We start from the raw sequence: 16,583 nt of genomic DNA on the forward strand, positions 1-16,583 counted from the left end.
TTTGATTCTTCGGCAGCGGCATAAGATTTGGCATCAAAAATAAGATTTGGCATTGAAGGAAATCCACTGAAATATAGTTCACTTACTTTACAGTGACAGAAAGTTGATACTGAAAAAAAATGCTTTATTTTTCGGTGGATTTTTGCCCAATGTTAGTTCATTAGAGACAGTGAACGCATCATTAGGGCAACTGTTTGTCAGGCTGTGAAAAAACTTTTGCCTGTGTTTGTGGTTTTCCCTGGGTATAAATCAGACAGGATCATAAAAGAGAAATTCCACAGAACTGCAGGGTTTTAATGAATCCATGTAGATAAATTGTGCAGTGATTTATGAATACTTTTCATATATTCAAGTATTCCGCGCTGCATTTATGGGACTCACATCCCATCATAGCTCCATCTGAGCGTAAAGGAAATAATGTGAATTGGAAGCGATTCAAGAGGCTTTATTTACAGCAGTAGAAACTTTTAATTGAGTTTTTGTCTGCACCCACAGAAGTTATATATACATATATAATAATAAAGATACACATACAGTTATCACATAATGTTATGCACCCCCTCCCAGTGGCAACAATGCACCTTGATGGCAGTGGCCCATGCAGAGCAGTGCCTCACTGCAATAACTGGTCAGTAGTAGCCCGAAGAATGTGACAGAGAACTCAACGCATCAACCTGGCCTCCAAATTCCCCTGATCCCAATCTGATCAAGTATTCATGTGACGTACTGGTACCCTAGAGGTACCCCAGATCCACTATGGGGCCTCCCTGGATTGGACCTGTCTCTGACATGTCAAGGCATGGACACAGGACCTCTGGAAGGTGTCCTGTGGTGTCTGGCACCGAGCGTTGGCTGCAGATCATTTGAGACCCGTGGGTTGTGAGGTGGGGTACCAGCATGTCCCAAGATGCTCAGTTAGATTGGTGTGTGGAAGATTTGGAGGCCAGGTTGACGCCTTGAGCTCTTTGTCATGTTCCTCTGGCCGTTCCTGAGCAGTTTTTGTGGTGTGGCATTATTTGCATGTGTATTTATTGATACTCTGATTGTGAGTTCATCATTGAATAACCCAGAGAATGATCACGGTGTTATTGAACACTGGAAATAATTTAATAGGTCAAAGTGACTGAATGAAAACAACGGTCAGTGATGTTGAAGTGTTTCTTGCTGACAGACCAATTCTCTGACTTTCATCGTACTCATAATTAAAGTTGATGAGGGAAATAACAGGTCGTGAAGAGAAACATCTTTCTAAGAAACGTGGCAGTGATACATTTGAGTTTCTCTTATCTGTCTTCACTCTGTATAAAACTCCAGTGATGTTGGGATGTATCAGATCAGTCCGATCAGCTGTGTAATCATTAACTTAGGGGTGTGTGTCGGTTGGTTAAAGACTTCTGCGAAGACTTGTGCGTCCCCGCTTCCCTCCCTGCTGAAAGCCTCCCCTCTCCTCGACTCCTCTGAGTGCATTTAACATATTGAAGCATCCTACAAGATGGCGAGTCTCAATCGATTTCCGGGTCAAGTGATCAAGGATAGAGGAGTCGAGGAGGGATATTGGGATGAACCCAGAGTGTCCCAGCTCAGGCTCAGTCAACTCAGAGATCGGGATTAGGCTCAGAGTTTACTGCATTACATCTGCAGAGTTCAGCTCCACCTCAATGGATCACAGTGACAGTGAATTTAAATAATCAAATACAAGAATAAAATCATTTTTCAAGTCAAGATATTTAATGTTCAAACTGATAAACTTTATGGTTTTTCTGTAAATAAACAATCAATCTGAATTTGATGCCTGCAACACATTTAAAAAAAAAAAAGTTGTGACAGCAGCGTGTGTGACATCACCTTTCATTTTAACAACACTCAGTAAGCATTTGGGACCTGAGGACGATAAATGTTGAAGTTTTTAAAGTGAAATTCTTTCCCATTTGTGCTTGATATACGGCTTCACTTGCTCAACAGTCCACTGTCTCTGCTGTCGTATTTGTGCTTCATATTGCGCCACACATTTTCAGTGGGAGACAGGTGTGCACTGCAGGCAGGCCAGTCTGGTACCCACATTCTTTACTGCGAAGCCACGCTGTCGTAATAAGTGTAGAATGTCCTGTCTTGCTGGAATAAACAGGGACGAACCTGAAAAAGACCTCATCTGGATGCTCTAAAACCTGTATGTACCTTTCAGTATGCATGATGCCTTCACAGATATGCAGGTGACCCATGATGCCATCGGCACTAGCATACCTCCATACCATCACAGATGCTGACTGTGAACTTTAAGATGGTTAGAACATAGATAGCTCTTTTCCCCTTTAGCCCAGAGAACATGATGTCCATGGTTTCCAAAAAACTATTTGAAATGTGACATCAAACTCAGAATAAGTGTATATTTTACAAAAAGTTTGAACATGAAATATCTCGTCTTTGTATTTTATTCAATTTGATATACGTTGAAAAGGATTTGCAAAGCATTGCCTTCTGTTTCTATGTACATTTTACACAGCGTCCCAACATTTTTTGGATTGCATGATAGTTACATCATTGTAAAATAACTACAATATGAAAAAGCAATCCCATTCCCATCCCAGAAACCTGTTCGCTCCTTGCCAGTGGTGCCCCAAGAAATCTGTCATAGGGGTGGCCAAATAGGGCAATTGAAAACGATGGGGTGGGGCATGAAAACCAAAAGCCATAACTAACATTTGGGAATTATTAATGCTGTTGAAGTATATAGTCAAAACTATGTTAATAAGGAGCAATAAGGAATCCCATACTGATAACTGTGTGATGTGCATAGACTAATACAGTTAACACTCTGAATTCCTCAGCAATCCTGTTTTGATTTGTTACGTAATTGTGTACACATGTTAGGTGATTAATTGCTTTTCAAATAGGCTGGTTGTCCCTTTGTCCTCAAATATAAAGCTTTCGTTTGAAGGAGTACATTGATTGCAAGGAACAAAACATTTCCTGGGAACAAGCCTCCTCAAGTTTAAGGGAGACTCTTGGGTAGCCACAGAACCGATCTTCATTCAGATATCCTGAAATGAGAATTCAAGGGAGCCTTTTGAAAATGGCCACGTCCGTTGTGCCCTCGCCAAAATGTTGCCTGTTTTGAGAGCATAGTTTAGCCCCGTCCCCTAAAAGCTATGTCAACATGGCTGGTACCAGTGTTTCACACGATGCCACCTTTGTGCTAGCTTAAAAAATGAGCACGCCACAGCCTCTTGAATACAGTTATTATCAGCCTCCAGTTATTTTCAATAGGTGGGGCCACTTTGTTTGCCCCAACTGATTGAGTACCAGTTGATAAACTCTGCTGTGAACATTTGCCAAGTAAACAATTGGTTTCTTTCAACCTCACTGAGTCCACATCTCTGTTTGCAGGACCATTGCGTTAATACTGTCAGTGAGCATAATAATATAAGCGTAATGTCAACAAAAAGGTAATTTCTCCTCTTGATCATTCCAAAGTCTGTGAGCGAAAATCATTCACATGTACAAAATCAAACTCGAAAACACAAAAATGGGGCGACGACAAACCGCATTGCAATCTGCACATTCAATTTGCCCGATTTCTGTTTGCACTGTGTAAATGCATGTGCACAAATGTGCTCTGAATTTCAAAAAATGTTGCACTTCAGTGTGGGTGTGTTGACTGTTAACTGTCCAAACAAAAGGTGGTTGCATAAGACCTCATTATGAGGAAATAGCCCATGTGCTGCATTTCAGTGTCAGATTTCCAGGCATTCTCTAATACAGGCTCCACATGATCCATTACTCTCTAAACAGGAAGGGGTTGAAATTATATGGCAGGATGACAGACACAAAATAAACTGTTTTCACAGGTCAGCAATATGCTCTGATAAGGCAAGGTATTTACAGTAACGTGCCTTATGCTAAAGTAAAAGGCAGATATTAACATTTTTATGACAGTAGTATGTAATTTGAAACCAGCTTGTGGGTTGTAATGTACTGTGAGTGTGTGGTGATTTGAGGAGCCTCTTTAACCCTCCATTAGAATAAGGGAAGTGGTAAAAAGCAGCCTGCAGCCACTGCTGGATACTCAGGTGTCTATTTTCTAATAAATTCCTGAATGACCAATAAAACAGAGATCAGGAGGAGCCAGTTGCTCCTTACAAACGAAGCTGATCCCTTCAAGTCACAGTTGCACTTCCCTGGGTGTTGAGGAGCGGAGGTCGCAGGCGGAGCTGGACATCTGAGCCAGTCTACAGCGATGGATTTCGGAGTGACGACTTCTTGGTTCAGGCCTCCGTTCTTCAGCACCCAGTAATGGTTGTCCTTGAAGAAGTAGGCATCTCCTAAAGAGAAGCAGCAGCAGTGTGACTCTCATTCATTTTCCCCTTATCACACAATGTATTAAACAGCCTGGTAACCCGAAGAGCTCACTGCCTTTGTTGCAACATTTGTTGATATATTTCTGCCACCCAGAGATGCGTGAAGATAAAAGTCACGCTGTCTGTGTATACAAACAGGAAGCCACTTGTAAAAACACATTGCTACATACCGCTGCCAGTGAAACAAAAAATCTGCAGGGTCACTTATTTATCTTGACTCTCTGTTCTTTTCCATTGCTTTGATGGCGTCTCATACCATCCATATCAAAATGTCATCACCCTTAAACAACCATCTCTATGGTTTTGTTTATATAGCCAGCATGGATGTCAGAAACTTTTGAAGTGCTGGGAAGTATTGAACCCTGTCAAGTCAAACAATACCTTAATTTAGTCCTTTTTGTATACAGATCTAGAAAACAAAAGACTACTGGTGCTGTTTCGCTTCAGGCCAATTATTGGGTTCTTCAGTTTAATGCCACATATGATTGGCCCACTACCCCAGCAGCTACAACCCATACGCTCTGTAATGTGGTGAAGTCAAGCATGGTGTGCAGTTCAGCTGTGGCATCTAGTGGCATCTTAAGCAACTGACTGCTTCCATTCACATGATGGGTAACTACGGAAGCCAAGAACTTTTTTAATGTCTTACTCCGACAGCTTGTCGGGTCATTGGCTTAGCGAAAGGTCAATTGTAGCAACCGGTTTAAGCTGAAAATGTCAGATCAAGGAGTATCCATATCATTGATCACATCAAATGATGATGGTTATGGAAGTCATGACTCAGTGGTTCCTTTTCTTGAGATAAACGAATAAATCAACTTATTGTCTTGAAACAGCATAGAAAATTTAAGTGGTAGGACGGCCACTCTCAGCTTCCATAGACAAGGTATGAAAAGAAGTATTCTATTGGTATCAGTATCACAGTAAGGGTGCTGGTATCATTTTTTCTAAAACAATAGCCAACCCTACTCTGAACACAAGGTTACCTTCTCCCCAGCTGATGATGTCATCCATGTCGGGGGGCACTCCTCCCCAGAGGCTGTTGTCTCGCGGGTAGCCCTGATCTGGCTGTCTGATCACCTGTTCACCCTTACGGCTTTCGTCAAACCTCCAAAACTCCCCACCGCTGAACAGGTAGGTCTTGCCGTTGTGGGCCCAGACGAAGGCTGCGTCCACCCTGTTCACCAGCGCCCCGCTCTTTGTCCTCATGCCCCATTCAGAGAGGGGCCGAGGGTAGCCGCTCATGGCCACCGTGTCCTTGAAGACCCAGTACTGAGGTCCTGGACAGATGGGGGGGAAGTGAGAGAATTAAGAATTCATTCGTCCAAACTGGAGCCAAAAAGAAGTTTGCAATGTTTAGAAATGTCTGTAAAAGGATCATGTACAGTGGATGGGTCACTGGATCAACATGATTAATGAATACCAGGTTTTTATTTGTCCAATTTGTTAATCAGGCAACCTAACTTTAGATAAAACCTCTGGCTACATACATAACTTTATTTCCTGCCCTAAGCTGACTTCCTCAAAACCACCTGTCATGATCCTGGGTTTTGGCTTCACATTCTGTTATCTTGTGGACTTTGTCTCTGAGTTTTTCTGTTTGTGTTCCTTGTTCCATGTTGTTTTACTTCCTGTCTTTGTGTATTTTCCCGCCTGTTTTCTGCCACACCTGTCTCATTAATCCTTGCCTGTTCTCCAGCTGTGTCTCGTCCTTGTGATTAGTCTTCCGTGTATATATACCTGTGTGTTTCCCTTTGTCCTTTGTCCTTGGTCAGTCCGTCTGCATAACTTCTGAGTTCGTCATCCTGCTTTCGGCCTACATCCATCCCTGGTCATTGTGTCTTTTACTGGTAGTTTTTTTAGTTTGGATTTTTGTTTCTGCTCCCTGTTGGATTTTGAGTCACCTGCCTTTTTGGAAATCCTTGAACAGCTACATTAAAGCTCGCCTTTGGTTGCATACCTGCCTGTTGAACCTGCATTTGTGTCCTCCTCTGAACTGAAAACCTTAACACCACCACCTTAAAAATAACATCTAAGATGTGTGGGAAAAATAAACCACATTCACACCTTCAACCCTGACTCAAATGTGACATTTCCAAAATTAGATTCAGCAAAGCCACACGTGGGTGAAAGAATATGTTTCTCACCAATAAAGAAGATGATGCTGCTGTCGCTCTTCCTCTCGTACACGGCGTCGATCTTGTTTGTTCCTGGCGGAAGGCCGATCCAGAAGTTTTTAATCTGAGCCGGATTGAGTGAAATCAACTCCCCGTCTCTCTTAGTTCTCCAGAAGTGTGCACCTGTCCGAGAAAGAGATGACGTGTCACTGTATATTCTGACGCATGGAGTCTGATATCTTTTTGTTACATGAGCAATGTAGATGTTGTGGTGATGTTGCCCTTTTTTATTGGTGCAGTCATTTTGTGTCTTTTAAAGTCACCATGTGTCTCGTGGTTGTTTTGTGTCTCTTTGTAGTCATTTTGTGTTTCCCTTTGGTTGTTTTGCCCCTTTTTGCAGTTATTTTGTGTCCTTTGTAGTTTTGCTTGTGTCTCTTTGGGGTCATTTTGTGTCCTCTCTGGTCGCTTGGTTTCCTTTTGGAGTCATTATGCATCTCTTTGTATTTGTTTTGCCTCCTTTTGTAGTTATTTGTGTCATTCCAATTGTTTTGTGTGTCTTTGGGGTAACTTTGTGTCTTTTCTGGTTGTTTTGTGTCTCTCTTTTTGTTTTGCCCCTTTTGTAGTTTTGTTTGTGTCTCTTAGTGGTCATTTTGTGTTTCTCTTTGGTTATTTTGCCCCTTTTTGTAGTTATTTTGTGTCCTTATAGTTGTTTTGTTTCTCTTTTAGGTAAATTTGTGTTTCTTTGACATGATTGTGTCTCTTATGGCCATTTTGTGTCTTTTCTGGTCATTTTGTGTGTCTGTGTTTGTTTTGCCCCTCTTGTAGTTTTGCTTGTGTCCCTTTGGGATCATTTTGTGTCTTCTCTGGTTGTTTGGTGTCACTTTGGAGTCATTATGCATCTCTTTGTATTTGTTTTGCCTCTTTTGTAGTTTTTTTTGTGTCACTCTAATTGTTTTGAGTCACTGAGGTCATTTTGTGTCCCTTTGGGATAATTCTGTTTCTTTTTGAGGTAATTTTTGTATCTTTTCTGGTTGCTTTGTGTCTCTTAGTGGTCATTTTGTGTTTCTCTTTGGTTGTTTTGCCCCTGTTTGTAGTTATTTGGTGTCCTTAGTCAGTTTGTCTCTTTGAGGTAACTTTTACGTCTCTTAGAAATAATTGTGTCTTTTAAGGTCATTTTGTGTCTCTTTGTGTTTGTTTTGTGTTTCTTTTTGCTTGTTTCCCCCCTTTTTATAGTTGTATTGTGTCTCTTTGAGGTCAGTTTTGTCTTTTCTGGTTGTTTTGTGTCTCTTTGGGGTAATTTTGTGTCTTCTGGTCATTTTTATGTCTCTTTGCAGACATTAGGTGTCTCTTTGTGTTTGTTTTGAGTGGTTATTTTGTGTCTCCTTATAATCATTTTGTGTCACTTTGGGGTAATTTTGTAACTCAAATCATTTTGTGTCTTTTGGAGGTAATGTTGTATCTCTTCGAGGTAATGTAACTGGTCATTTTGTGTCTCTTTGTGTTTGTTTTGCCACTTTTGTAGTTTTGTTTGTGTCTCTTTGCATCTTTTTGTGGTCTTTGTGTATCTTTTCATGATTAGTATGTGTTCATTTAAATTACATTTTACAGGTGAGGGTTAGGGGGGGCCTGGGCCTGTGCCCGGTAGGCCTGTTCAGTAATCCATCCATAAATGTAGACATGCTTTTGGGAGATTTTGTGATATTTTTGTGTTGTGCATTTGTGATGTTTTCTTCTTACCTTTGAAAAAGAAGACCTCTCCCCTGATGTTTGCTACTGCGTCAAAGCCCCCTTTGCAGCGCTCGTGGGATGAGGGGTCAGCGCTGGGACAGAACAAGTCACATTATATTTTACAGGATGCAGTTTGACAAAAAATTCACTAGAGGGTGCAACAAGACCAAACACTGTCACAATGAGGCTCGATCAGAAGGCTTTTACTGCATCCATCTAGATCTAAAATTACTCATCATCACTCACGAGTAAACTGACTGCATGGAGAGGATATTCATAGTTTGTAAATGTTAAGTGCTTATTGTCTGGATGGATGTACAGTGGTTTTCATTGTCTAATCTGGCTCTACTCACGGCTGTGTTGGTCTTGGTGGAGGTGGGCTGGGCAGGCGTGGGACGTCAGGATCAACACCTCCTGGTGGTCTGCCGTCCTTCACACCTATAACAGAATGGTGACAATGTTAAAGCAGTGAAAGCTGATGACAGCATTGAAAAAAATGTGCATGCAACCCACGTTCTTCTCAGTAGCCAGGGGAGTTTTACACACAGGATGCAAATGCTTTTTTTGAAACACAAGGAAGGAAATGGTTGAAATCCCCTCTGTGTGCGTGCACCTTTACATGCACCATTACCTCGCTAATAAATGATTTCATCAGAGGTAATGCCAAAGTATAGTATCATCGCCGCAGCATGATTATAAACAACTAGGTAAATTTAGGTCAATCATGGTACCAAGAGCTGGGTCAATCTAGCACCCAGTCACCTGTGTATGGGTTCAACAAGGTCAGCTATAACTTTTGCCTCCTTCCTCTTTCATGTGTTCCTTGTGGGTTTACTTCTGTGTCAGTTTCATTAGCTGAAATAAAACCCTGACCTAAAGCAGTTAGAGGACTGCAACATCTTGTACAACTGGGAAAATATACTGTAAGCCTTTCCAAGCAATACACAGGGACTTACTGATCCCTCAGGGTTCATCTTTAAACTGTGATGATGATTTCATATCAGAAAAACACCACACATGCTGTAAGTGTGATTCAGTGAATATCATAGACTGATACTCTGGTTACTGACCATAAAGCTGCTGGATGGCCAGCCTGTCGTCCAGATCCAGCTGATAGTTGGTAATGTCTCCCACAGGACCCTGGTAATACGGTCTCATGATGGATGGATCAGTGGAGGAATGGGACAGACCCAGCGCGTGGCCAAACTCATGCACTGCGACTGTGAACAAGTCTGTGCTGCTGCTGTGACCTGAGGAGGTGTGAGGAAAGTGTTACTGGAGCACATAAACAACTGTGATTTGATGTTACTGTCTAAGTAGTCTTTTGCTCCTTTTTTCAATTACTGAGGATCATTTTTTCATTACAGTTTGTGTGTCAGTAGACAGACACATCGTCCAGCCATCACAAATCTATCCATCATCAATCAGTAAGTAGCCTACCTCCGTAGCTCCAGATCTCGTGATCATCAAAGTGTGTGTCACCCGCCACTTCTTCCCTGCCGGGGAAGAAGGCGTGGGCCAGGGTGCCACCCTGCCCGTCAAAAGGGTACCCATCGTCGTGAAGCAAGCGGGCAAAAGTCACTCTGATGTCCCCTCCAGCTTCTGCCCTCCTGCTGTCAATCCTTTGCTGATGGAAAGTCAAGGGGGCCGCGTCACTCCAGGCTTTGAAGGCGTGAGTCAGGATGTTGTCCACCAGATCGTTCGACATGCCGGGTGAGGTGGAGGGCGATGGGTAGCTGTGGACACTGCAGACAAGGAGAGATTCTGTATTAACTGTTATGTTTTAACCATCCTCTAAATCTGTTCACTGTGTATTGTGTGTACTCTTTGATACCCTTTTAGTGTTTTGTTTTAAATTCTATATATCATTTTAATAAAAACTACATTTTCCACAGTTCATGAGTTAAAATTTTCAGGGCCAGAATCTGGGGTTGGCTTTTACTGTCCCTTTCACTGGTGAGCGTGCTTATATATAGTAACCTACAATCCTGCATATTATACCTTTAAAAAGATGTTTTGTTTTTCAAGAATCTCACTATTCTGCCTGCTTAATTCAAAGTTTATGTCTGGCAATGATCTGCATTTTTCTTACTGTCAGCTAATGATCAACAAGCATGGTTGGTTAGCAATGGATTACATGTTTATTATTTATAGATTCCTTTATTCTACTGAACTCCTTGGCACATTTTTTATTTCTGATTTTTATTTATTACTCATCTACATGTTACTGTATGCGTGCAAGGTGAGCTATTCAAACAAATTACCCCTGGTGGGATTAATATAGTTGTCTGAATCTGAATCTGAATCTGACTCTGAAAATCGGGATTACATGATAAGATTACAAAAAATTAAGTTACTATAATCAACCCAGATAGATTAAAAAAAAAAAAAAAGTGTAATTAGATTCAATTTAAAATGGCAAGGGTTACTTGATAATCTTAAAAACTAGTCCATACCCACTGAGTACAGCATACCATACCATGACTTAGTCATACCAAAAATAAGAAAAAACAAACAAACATTGGGCCACAGGGGGAGCCACAGCGATTGGTCGCATTTTAGCCGTGTTTAAGCATTTTTCTGTTGATATAGCGCCACCCAGTTGCCAATTAGAGTTACATTTCTCCAGTCACCTTAAGTGTTCTGTTCTACATATCTACCAAGTTTAGTAAAAATCGATATAGCGGTTTGGCCTAGATAAGAAATTAGTTCTCTAGCGCCTCCATTTTGTTTGATGGGGTCAATAATGGAGGGGTCCCCTCAGATTATGTGTGGTCATATGCCTACAAAGTTGCGTGGTGATCGGTGAAACCCTTGAGATGTTATAGACCTTTATGTGATGAGCCACACCCTCCGCAATATTCATTGCCTTATAGAAGCTCAGTTTTCCAACTTTTGCCAAGAGGGAACTTTAGATATTGGTCCCTAGATTATGTTCACCGAGTTTCATGCAGATCAGTCAAACTTCCTAGGAAGAGACTGATTTGAAGTGTTTTTCAAAAAATTCAAAATGGCGGAAAATCTATATAACCGGAAGTTATGGGTTCTTGAGGCAAATTTGTTCCTCATGAGGAGAGGTTTGTTTAATGTTTGTTTGTTTAATGTTTAAAATATGGAACATATTTTCATGACAACCAATCTCAGTTTACTCATGAAAATTGTGTCTGACATACGGGGTTTCTTTGACAAGTGCTCCAGTTTGTGGCAGACCAGCCCGTGCTCATTACCAGTGCATCAAATACTAACACTTTGTCACTCCCCTCGGCGTGTGATATTGACACCTACAGCAGCCCTTAGCGTCTTTTTAAGACGCACCACTGTAAACCCAATGCTTGACACTGACAGCAGGTGACAATGTGTAGAGAGCAAGAAAGTCCACATGGGGTCAACAGGAGGGGAGGTGGGTGAGTCCAAGGAAACCAAACTTTCCTGTCCGCAGATGGCTGTCCAGTGTGTTTTTTATTATCATTAATATTTTTTAACAATTATTTTTTTGGCTTTTACTGGAAAGGAAAGGACAGATTAAGTGTAAAAGGGGAAGTGACATGCAACAAAAGGTCATGGCCTGGAAACAAGCCTGCGGCTGCTGCAGCAATGACACTGCCTCTGTACATGGGACGCCCACTCTACCCACTGAGCTACTGGGTGCCCCAAGTGGGTTTTATTTTTTTCCTAACGTAATGTTAAGCGATTTATGAATGGTCATCACCACATTAACATTACTCATGTAATCTATTTATGTCATGTGATGCATGTGTTTTAACCCCAAACATCTTTTTTTTGGAAACTTAACAAGAAGTTTTGTTGTCTAAACCTAACCAGGACTTTTTCGCAGCATTGATCACATGTTACATTCTGTTGGTGTTGGACAACCGGAGATGAGAGCATGTTGAGCAGCGGTGCAGCAGCAGCAGTCTTTGTATTTGAATTTGTTTTGTGGAACTCAAATTTTTGGGGCTGCATCCATTTTCTTTTAATTTTGTAAAAGGTGCATTATTTATGTGTTTTTATTTCTGAGAAATCAAAGTATTCAGATAATGTTTTTTGTTTTGTTTTTTTGTAATCCAATAGATAACATTACCAATTACAATAAACCCCATGTAATTTGTCTTTAGTAACTGACTGCATTTCACCGTAATCTGACCCAGACTGTGACTCAGGAGATGGTTCCCCGACTTCTCCAGTCTGCATGTTGAAGTATCCTTATGTATATGTCTGTGCCATCAGTGTGTGAGTGCATGTAAATGGTTAGCTGAGTAACTGGTAGCATCTGTATGGCAGCCTTGGCAACTAGTGTACGATGGTGTGGGTGAATGGGTAAAGTCCATTCACTTGTTATGTCAGCAATTTATTGTCCATGTAGTGAAAACCTGATACTGTAGCTCATTCGTCTGTGCTGCAGAGCTGCATTGTTTAAATTAAATCTATTAAAAGCACATCAGTGACTGAACTGCACAGTGTGACAGGCACTTTTCATCACACTGTAGTTTATTTGGAATCAACCCCACAGTCACTGCCGCTTTGCTTTTGTGCATAATTTCTGTATCATTCCGCAGCTGAAAATAGCCCCTCCCCAAAAATGTACTATTTACTCTAGTTTGAGTGACATTTGGTAAAAACCAAAGTGCCCAGCTGCTTTGGAAACGAAGCAAGCCTTTCTTAAAAATGAAACTATACTTTTCTGACCAAAATTTTTTAGGTCTTTAGTTGGAACTAAGCGACATAAACAGGATGGGGAAGTTAGACAGCACTGATAGATGGACTAATACATCTGGTCATTTCATGGGTCTTTTTAACCACAAGAATATTGAAATATGTCGTTTGATATTACCTCATGCTTCTCTCCTAATGCCTTTTATGGGCCTCTGTGGAGCACTTTGAATTGCCTTGTTCTTGAAAGGTGCCATACAAATAAACTTGCCTTGGTTTGCATTGTCCTATAACGTGTATGCGATCAGCAGGTAATCTTTCTAATTTTTCGTAGTGGTAATTTACAGAAATCTCAAATGTTCAGTGGACATACAGCTTTCTCACAGCCACAATGGTGGAAGCAATAGCTCCAAACAGTTTTTATGGGCTTGTGTGAAAGATGGTTGGACTAACGCACAGATTTACAGGTTTTGATCTGATCTTCAGATTGTAATCAGAGACACAAAACAAGCTGAAACGCTACTGATAAGCTTGTGTGAAAAACTGTACACTTCCTCAAAACCCTTTCTTCCTCTATTATGGTATCTTTAATCCTGACATAGATGACTTTAAAACTAAACATACTATTGGTATAATTCAAATCTTGTTTGGCATCCAAACCTTAAATGAAACCTAAAGCAGCTGAGGGCGACACACACGTCTCTATGATTCATACAGGGATGAGATAAAGCCACAGTGTAACATGACAGGAAACACACCTCCATGTGAGGTCTGTCTTATGCCACTTAAGGCCTGACAGGGCGTATCTCTTCCTCCTCCTCCTCCTCTTCAGCATGTCCTCACTCCCAACAATATCAGGGAGGGAGCATCGCGGCGTAGCCATGAGCTTGAGAGTTTCGCTGTCTGGAAGAGAAGTTGATCACACAAGTGTATGGTGAAACTACAGGTTACGGGAAGTTCAAGACCTCATGTGAATCCGGACATGTGAAACCTCACATGTAGAAATATCTATAATATATCGTCCCAGTGAATCAGAGTGGAGAGGTTGTTACCGAGTTCCCCAGTTTCTGGGACCCCGCCGAATCTCTGCATGACACGGATGGCTTTCTCAATCCCCTCTTTGGTCTGCAGTTTACTCGTGCGGGGGTCAGGGGGAGGAAGGTAGCCATACCTGCTCAACCAATCCTGCACGGAGAAAAGGGAAACCAGAGGACATTTGGTAATCTGTTGTTTCTCAAAAAACAATTACCACAGCACAGGATGGAGGGCCAGAAAAAACACACATTAATTTCCTCTTGTGGTGAATTACTTCTCTGTTAAAGCTACTGTTGGTAACTTTTAAGAAATTAACTTTTTGCCACATTTGCTGAAAGAAGTACACGAGACAAAAAAATCATGTCCCTCCTCCTCATAGTGCGTCTAATGACATTTGCTAGAATCAAATCATCAGTTTGACAGTTTGACCGCAGTTCACAAGCAGTGATTGACAGCTCTGCCCTACAAATCCTAAGTGCAGTAACTATGCAGAGGGTAAAACTGAGAAAAAATGGCTTTAAAGTTTTTTAACCAGCCAGCCAAATGGGTTATAGCTATAGGAGTGATATTACACTAATTATACATGTATTCATAGGATAATTTTTATGCCCAAAAACCATGATTGCTGATTCAACCTTTGACCCCAAAATGTAGTTACTGCACTCTGCCTTTGCATTGCCTTAAATGATTCTAATAGCAATACAAAAGCCAAGTGCAGTAACTACAATGTTGTTGTTTTCTTTCAGTTTTTATGTTGTGTTTTCATTGAACAAAACCTATTTTGACATTGATTTTGCTATAATTGTATTTAACAACTCTTATGGATCATGTTTAATTAAGTCTGGACAAATTAAGAATTTTAGACAATATTATAAAGTAATGTCATATTTTACTCTTAATTTCATCATTTAATTTCACTTTTTTACTTGTTTACCCCTATCTAGATAATAATTTTCCTATCAATTAAACTTTGCATCACCATTTTCATCATCGTTTTCACCATTACCACTGTTTGTTGCCTTTATGACAATCACATTGATAATTTCCATTGTCCTTGTTTTTACATAAGTATGATTCTCTGGGTATTTTCTTTTCAACGTCAGTTCCACCATCTTCTTTCCCCTGGATAGTGCCATCTCAGATTTCTTGTCTTAAGTTAGATGCTTAGAGGATGAAATTGGCTGTCAGAATTCCAAAGCAGACTGCAGTAACTTCACTTACTGTGGTCTGCCTTGTTTTTGAGACAGATTTTGTAGTTACTGCAAATTTTATACCATTTTTTCTCTAAAACTAAGCAAAATTGAACTCTGAAACTTTGTCACAAGATAAAACAGATACCAAGGAGTTAATTTTAATTCAATTTTGACCAAAAATGTAGTTACTGCACTTAGGCTTTGTAGGGCAGAGCTGCGTTAGAGACTCCTCAGCTCTGATTGGTTGTTTTCATTCACGCATAGTAGGCCATTAGAAGCACTCCAAGGCAGTAGAGTAGGCAGAGGAGTATGATTTTTTCTTACAGATAATTTGTCTCATATAGTGCTGTTATTGGGATTCAGTGGACTACAGATGATTTGTCATTTGTGCAGATCTAAACTGGACATGCGAAGGCTTTTCCTCTGGGTCTGGCCATCTGACATGTTGACCGAGACTGCATGTTCTTTGTTCATCAAACAAAGGACAGCCATTTGGCACTCATCTCCACAGGATCATTGTCACACCTCAGTGATAGTCCATCCCATGGACCCAGTTTTCAAACTTGCTTGGGCACTACTTCCACAGTCAGTACTTTTACATGCACAGAGTAGTCGAGCTAAGCTCATAGCTTGGCTAATCAGTCAAGTCGGACTTCTTGTCTTGTCTGAGTATACATGGAGAAGAGAAAATCGAATTTCTGAACAAGTACGTCTGACAGTCCTTTTTAATATGGTGCATATTGAACTAGTTCCGGTGGACCCGTAGAGGAAGCTAACAAGGAATGAAGATGTTAAGCTCCTTTAGCTGTCGGAGCATGAATGTAGTTTGCCCGTCTGTCCAGAAGTGCGTCTTCTGCTTCTCTGTCGCCATGGTTTTTGTTTGTTTGTTTTTCCGGGAGTTACTGCACTGCTATGTACTGAACTGCTACTACGTCATCTCCTTCTTCTTCATGGATACATACAGCAATAGTTCCATTTTCAATCAAATTATCTAGGTGTGTAGTCGAGCTACAGATAGTCAAATTTCAGTAGGACTAAGCTGTTTACATGCATCTAAAAGTCCAGTTTCAGTCGGACTAAGCCAATAATTTGATTTTCTCAAGTGGCATGTAAACGTACTGAGTGACATGTGACCCCCTGATGTCACCAAGCCATCTTAGGGAGATGCTTATACTCTTCATTGCTCTTATTCTCCTGAACCTCGACAGAGATAGGACGTAGGCACGAAGACCTGATACGCCCTTCCCCCATTCTCTCACCTCTGCATGATCACAACAGAAGCTGCAGCTTTACTCTGAATAATTTTAATCAGTAATTATTAATTATTTCTAGTAGCCATTTTGATACTTTGAACCACAAGTTCCCAATAACTGGAGACCGTTTACGAGGTCGGGTCCAATTTTATTTTTTCTTACAAAAGTAACCAATCGTAGCTTTAAATGTTATACTTCACCCACAACATGACCTATTTGTATATTAGTTAGTCATGTTGTGTTGCCTTAAAT

The 16,583-nt window shown here is 40.9% G+C and overlaps 1 protein-coding gene across 1 annotated transcript in view; it reads right to left on the minus strand.

The window, feature by feature from the left end:
- Positions 1-429: 429 nt before the first annotated feature.
- The window catches only part of mmp25b (matrix metallopeptidase 25b), a 33,428-nt gene continuing 17,274 nt past the window's right edge, over positions 430-16,583 (minus strand). Inside the window, exons 9-17 of the mRNA XM_078163217.1 lie at positions 13,903-14,035; positions 13,609-13,753; positions 9,641-9,945; positions 9,271-9,450; positions 8,554-8,638; positions 8,210-8,292; positions 6,503-6,655; positions 5,342-5,635; positions 430-4,319 (exon numbers count right to left, since the gene is read on the minus strand). Coding sequence (XP_078019343.1) covers positions 4,072-4,319; positions 5,342-5,635; positions 6,503-6,655; positions 8,210-8,292; positions 8,554-8,638; positions 9,271-9,450; positions 9,641-9,945; positions 13,609-13,753; positions 13,903-14,035 — 1,626 coding nt within the window. The 3' untranslated portion in view covers positions 430-4,071. The remainder of the gene's footprint in view (positions 4,320-5,341; positions 5,636-6,502; positions 6,656-8,209; positions 8,293-8,553; positions 8,639-9,270; positions 9,451-9,640; positions 9,946-13,608; positions 13,754-13,902; positions 14,036-16,583) is intronic.

The sequence above is a fragment of the Epinephelus lanceolatus genome, chromosome 21 (genome assembly GCF_041903045.1).
Source record: "Epinephelus lanceolatus isolate andai-2023 chromosome 21, ASM4190304v1, whole genome shotgun sequence".
Lineage (NCBI taxonomy): Eukaryota > Metazoa > Chordata > Actinopteri > Perciformes > Serranidae > Epinephelus > Epinephelus lanceolatus.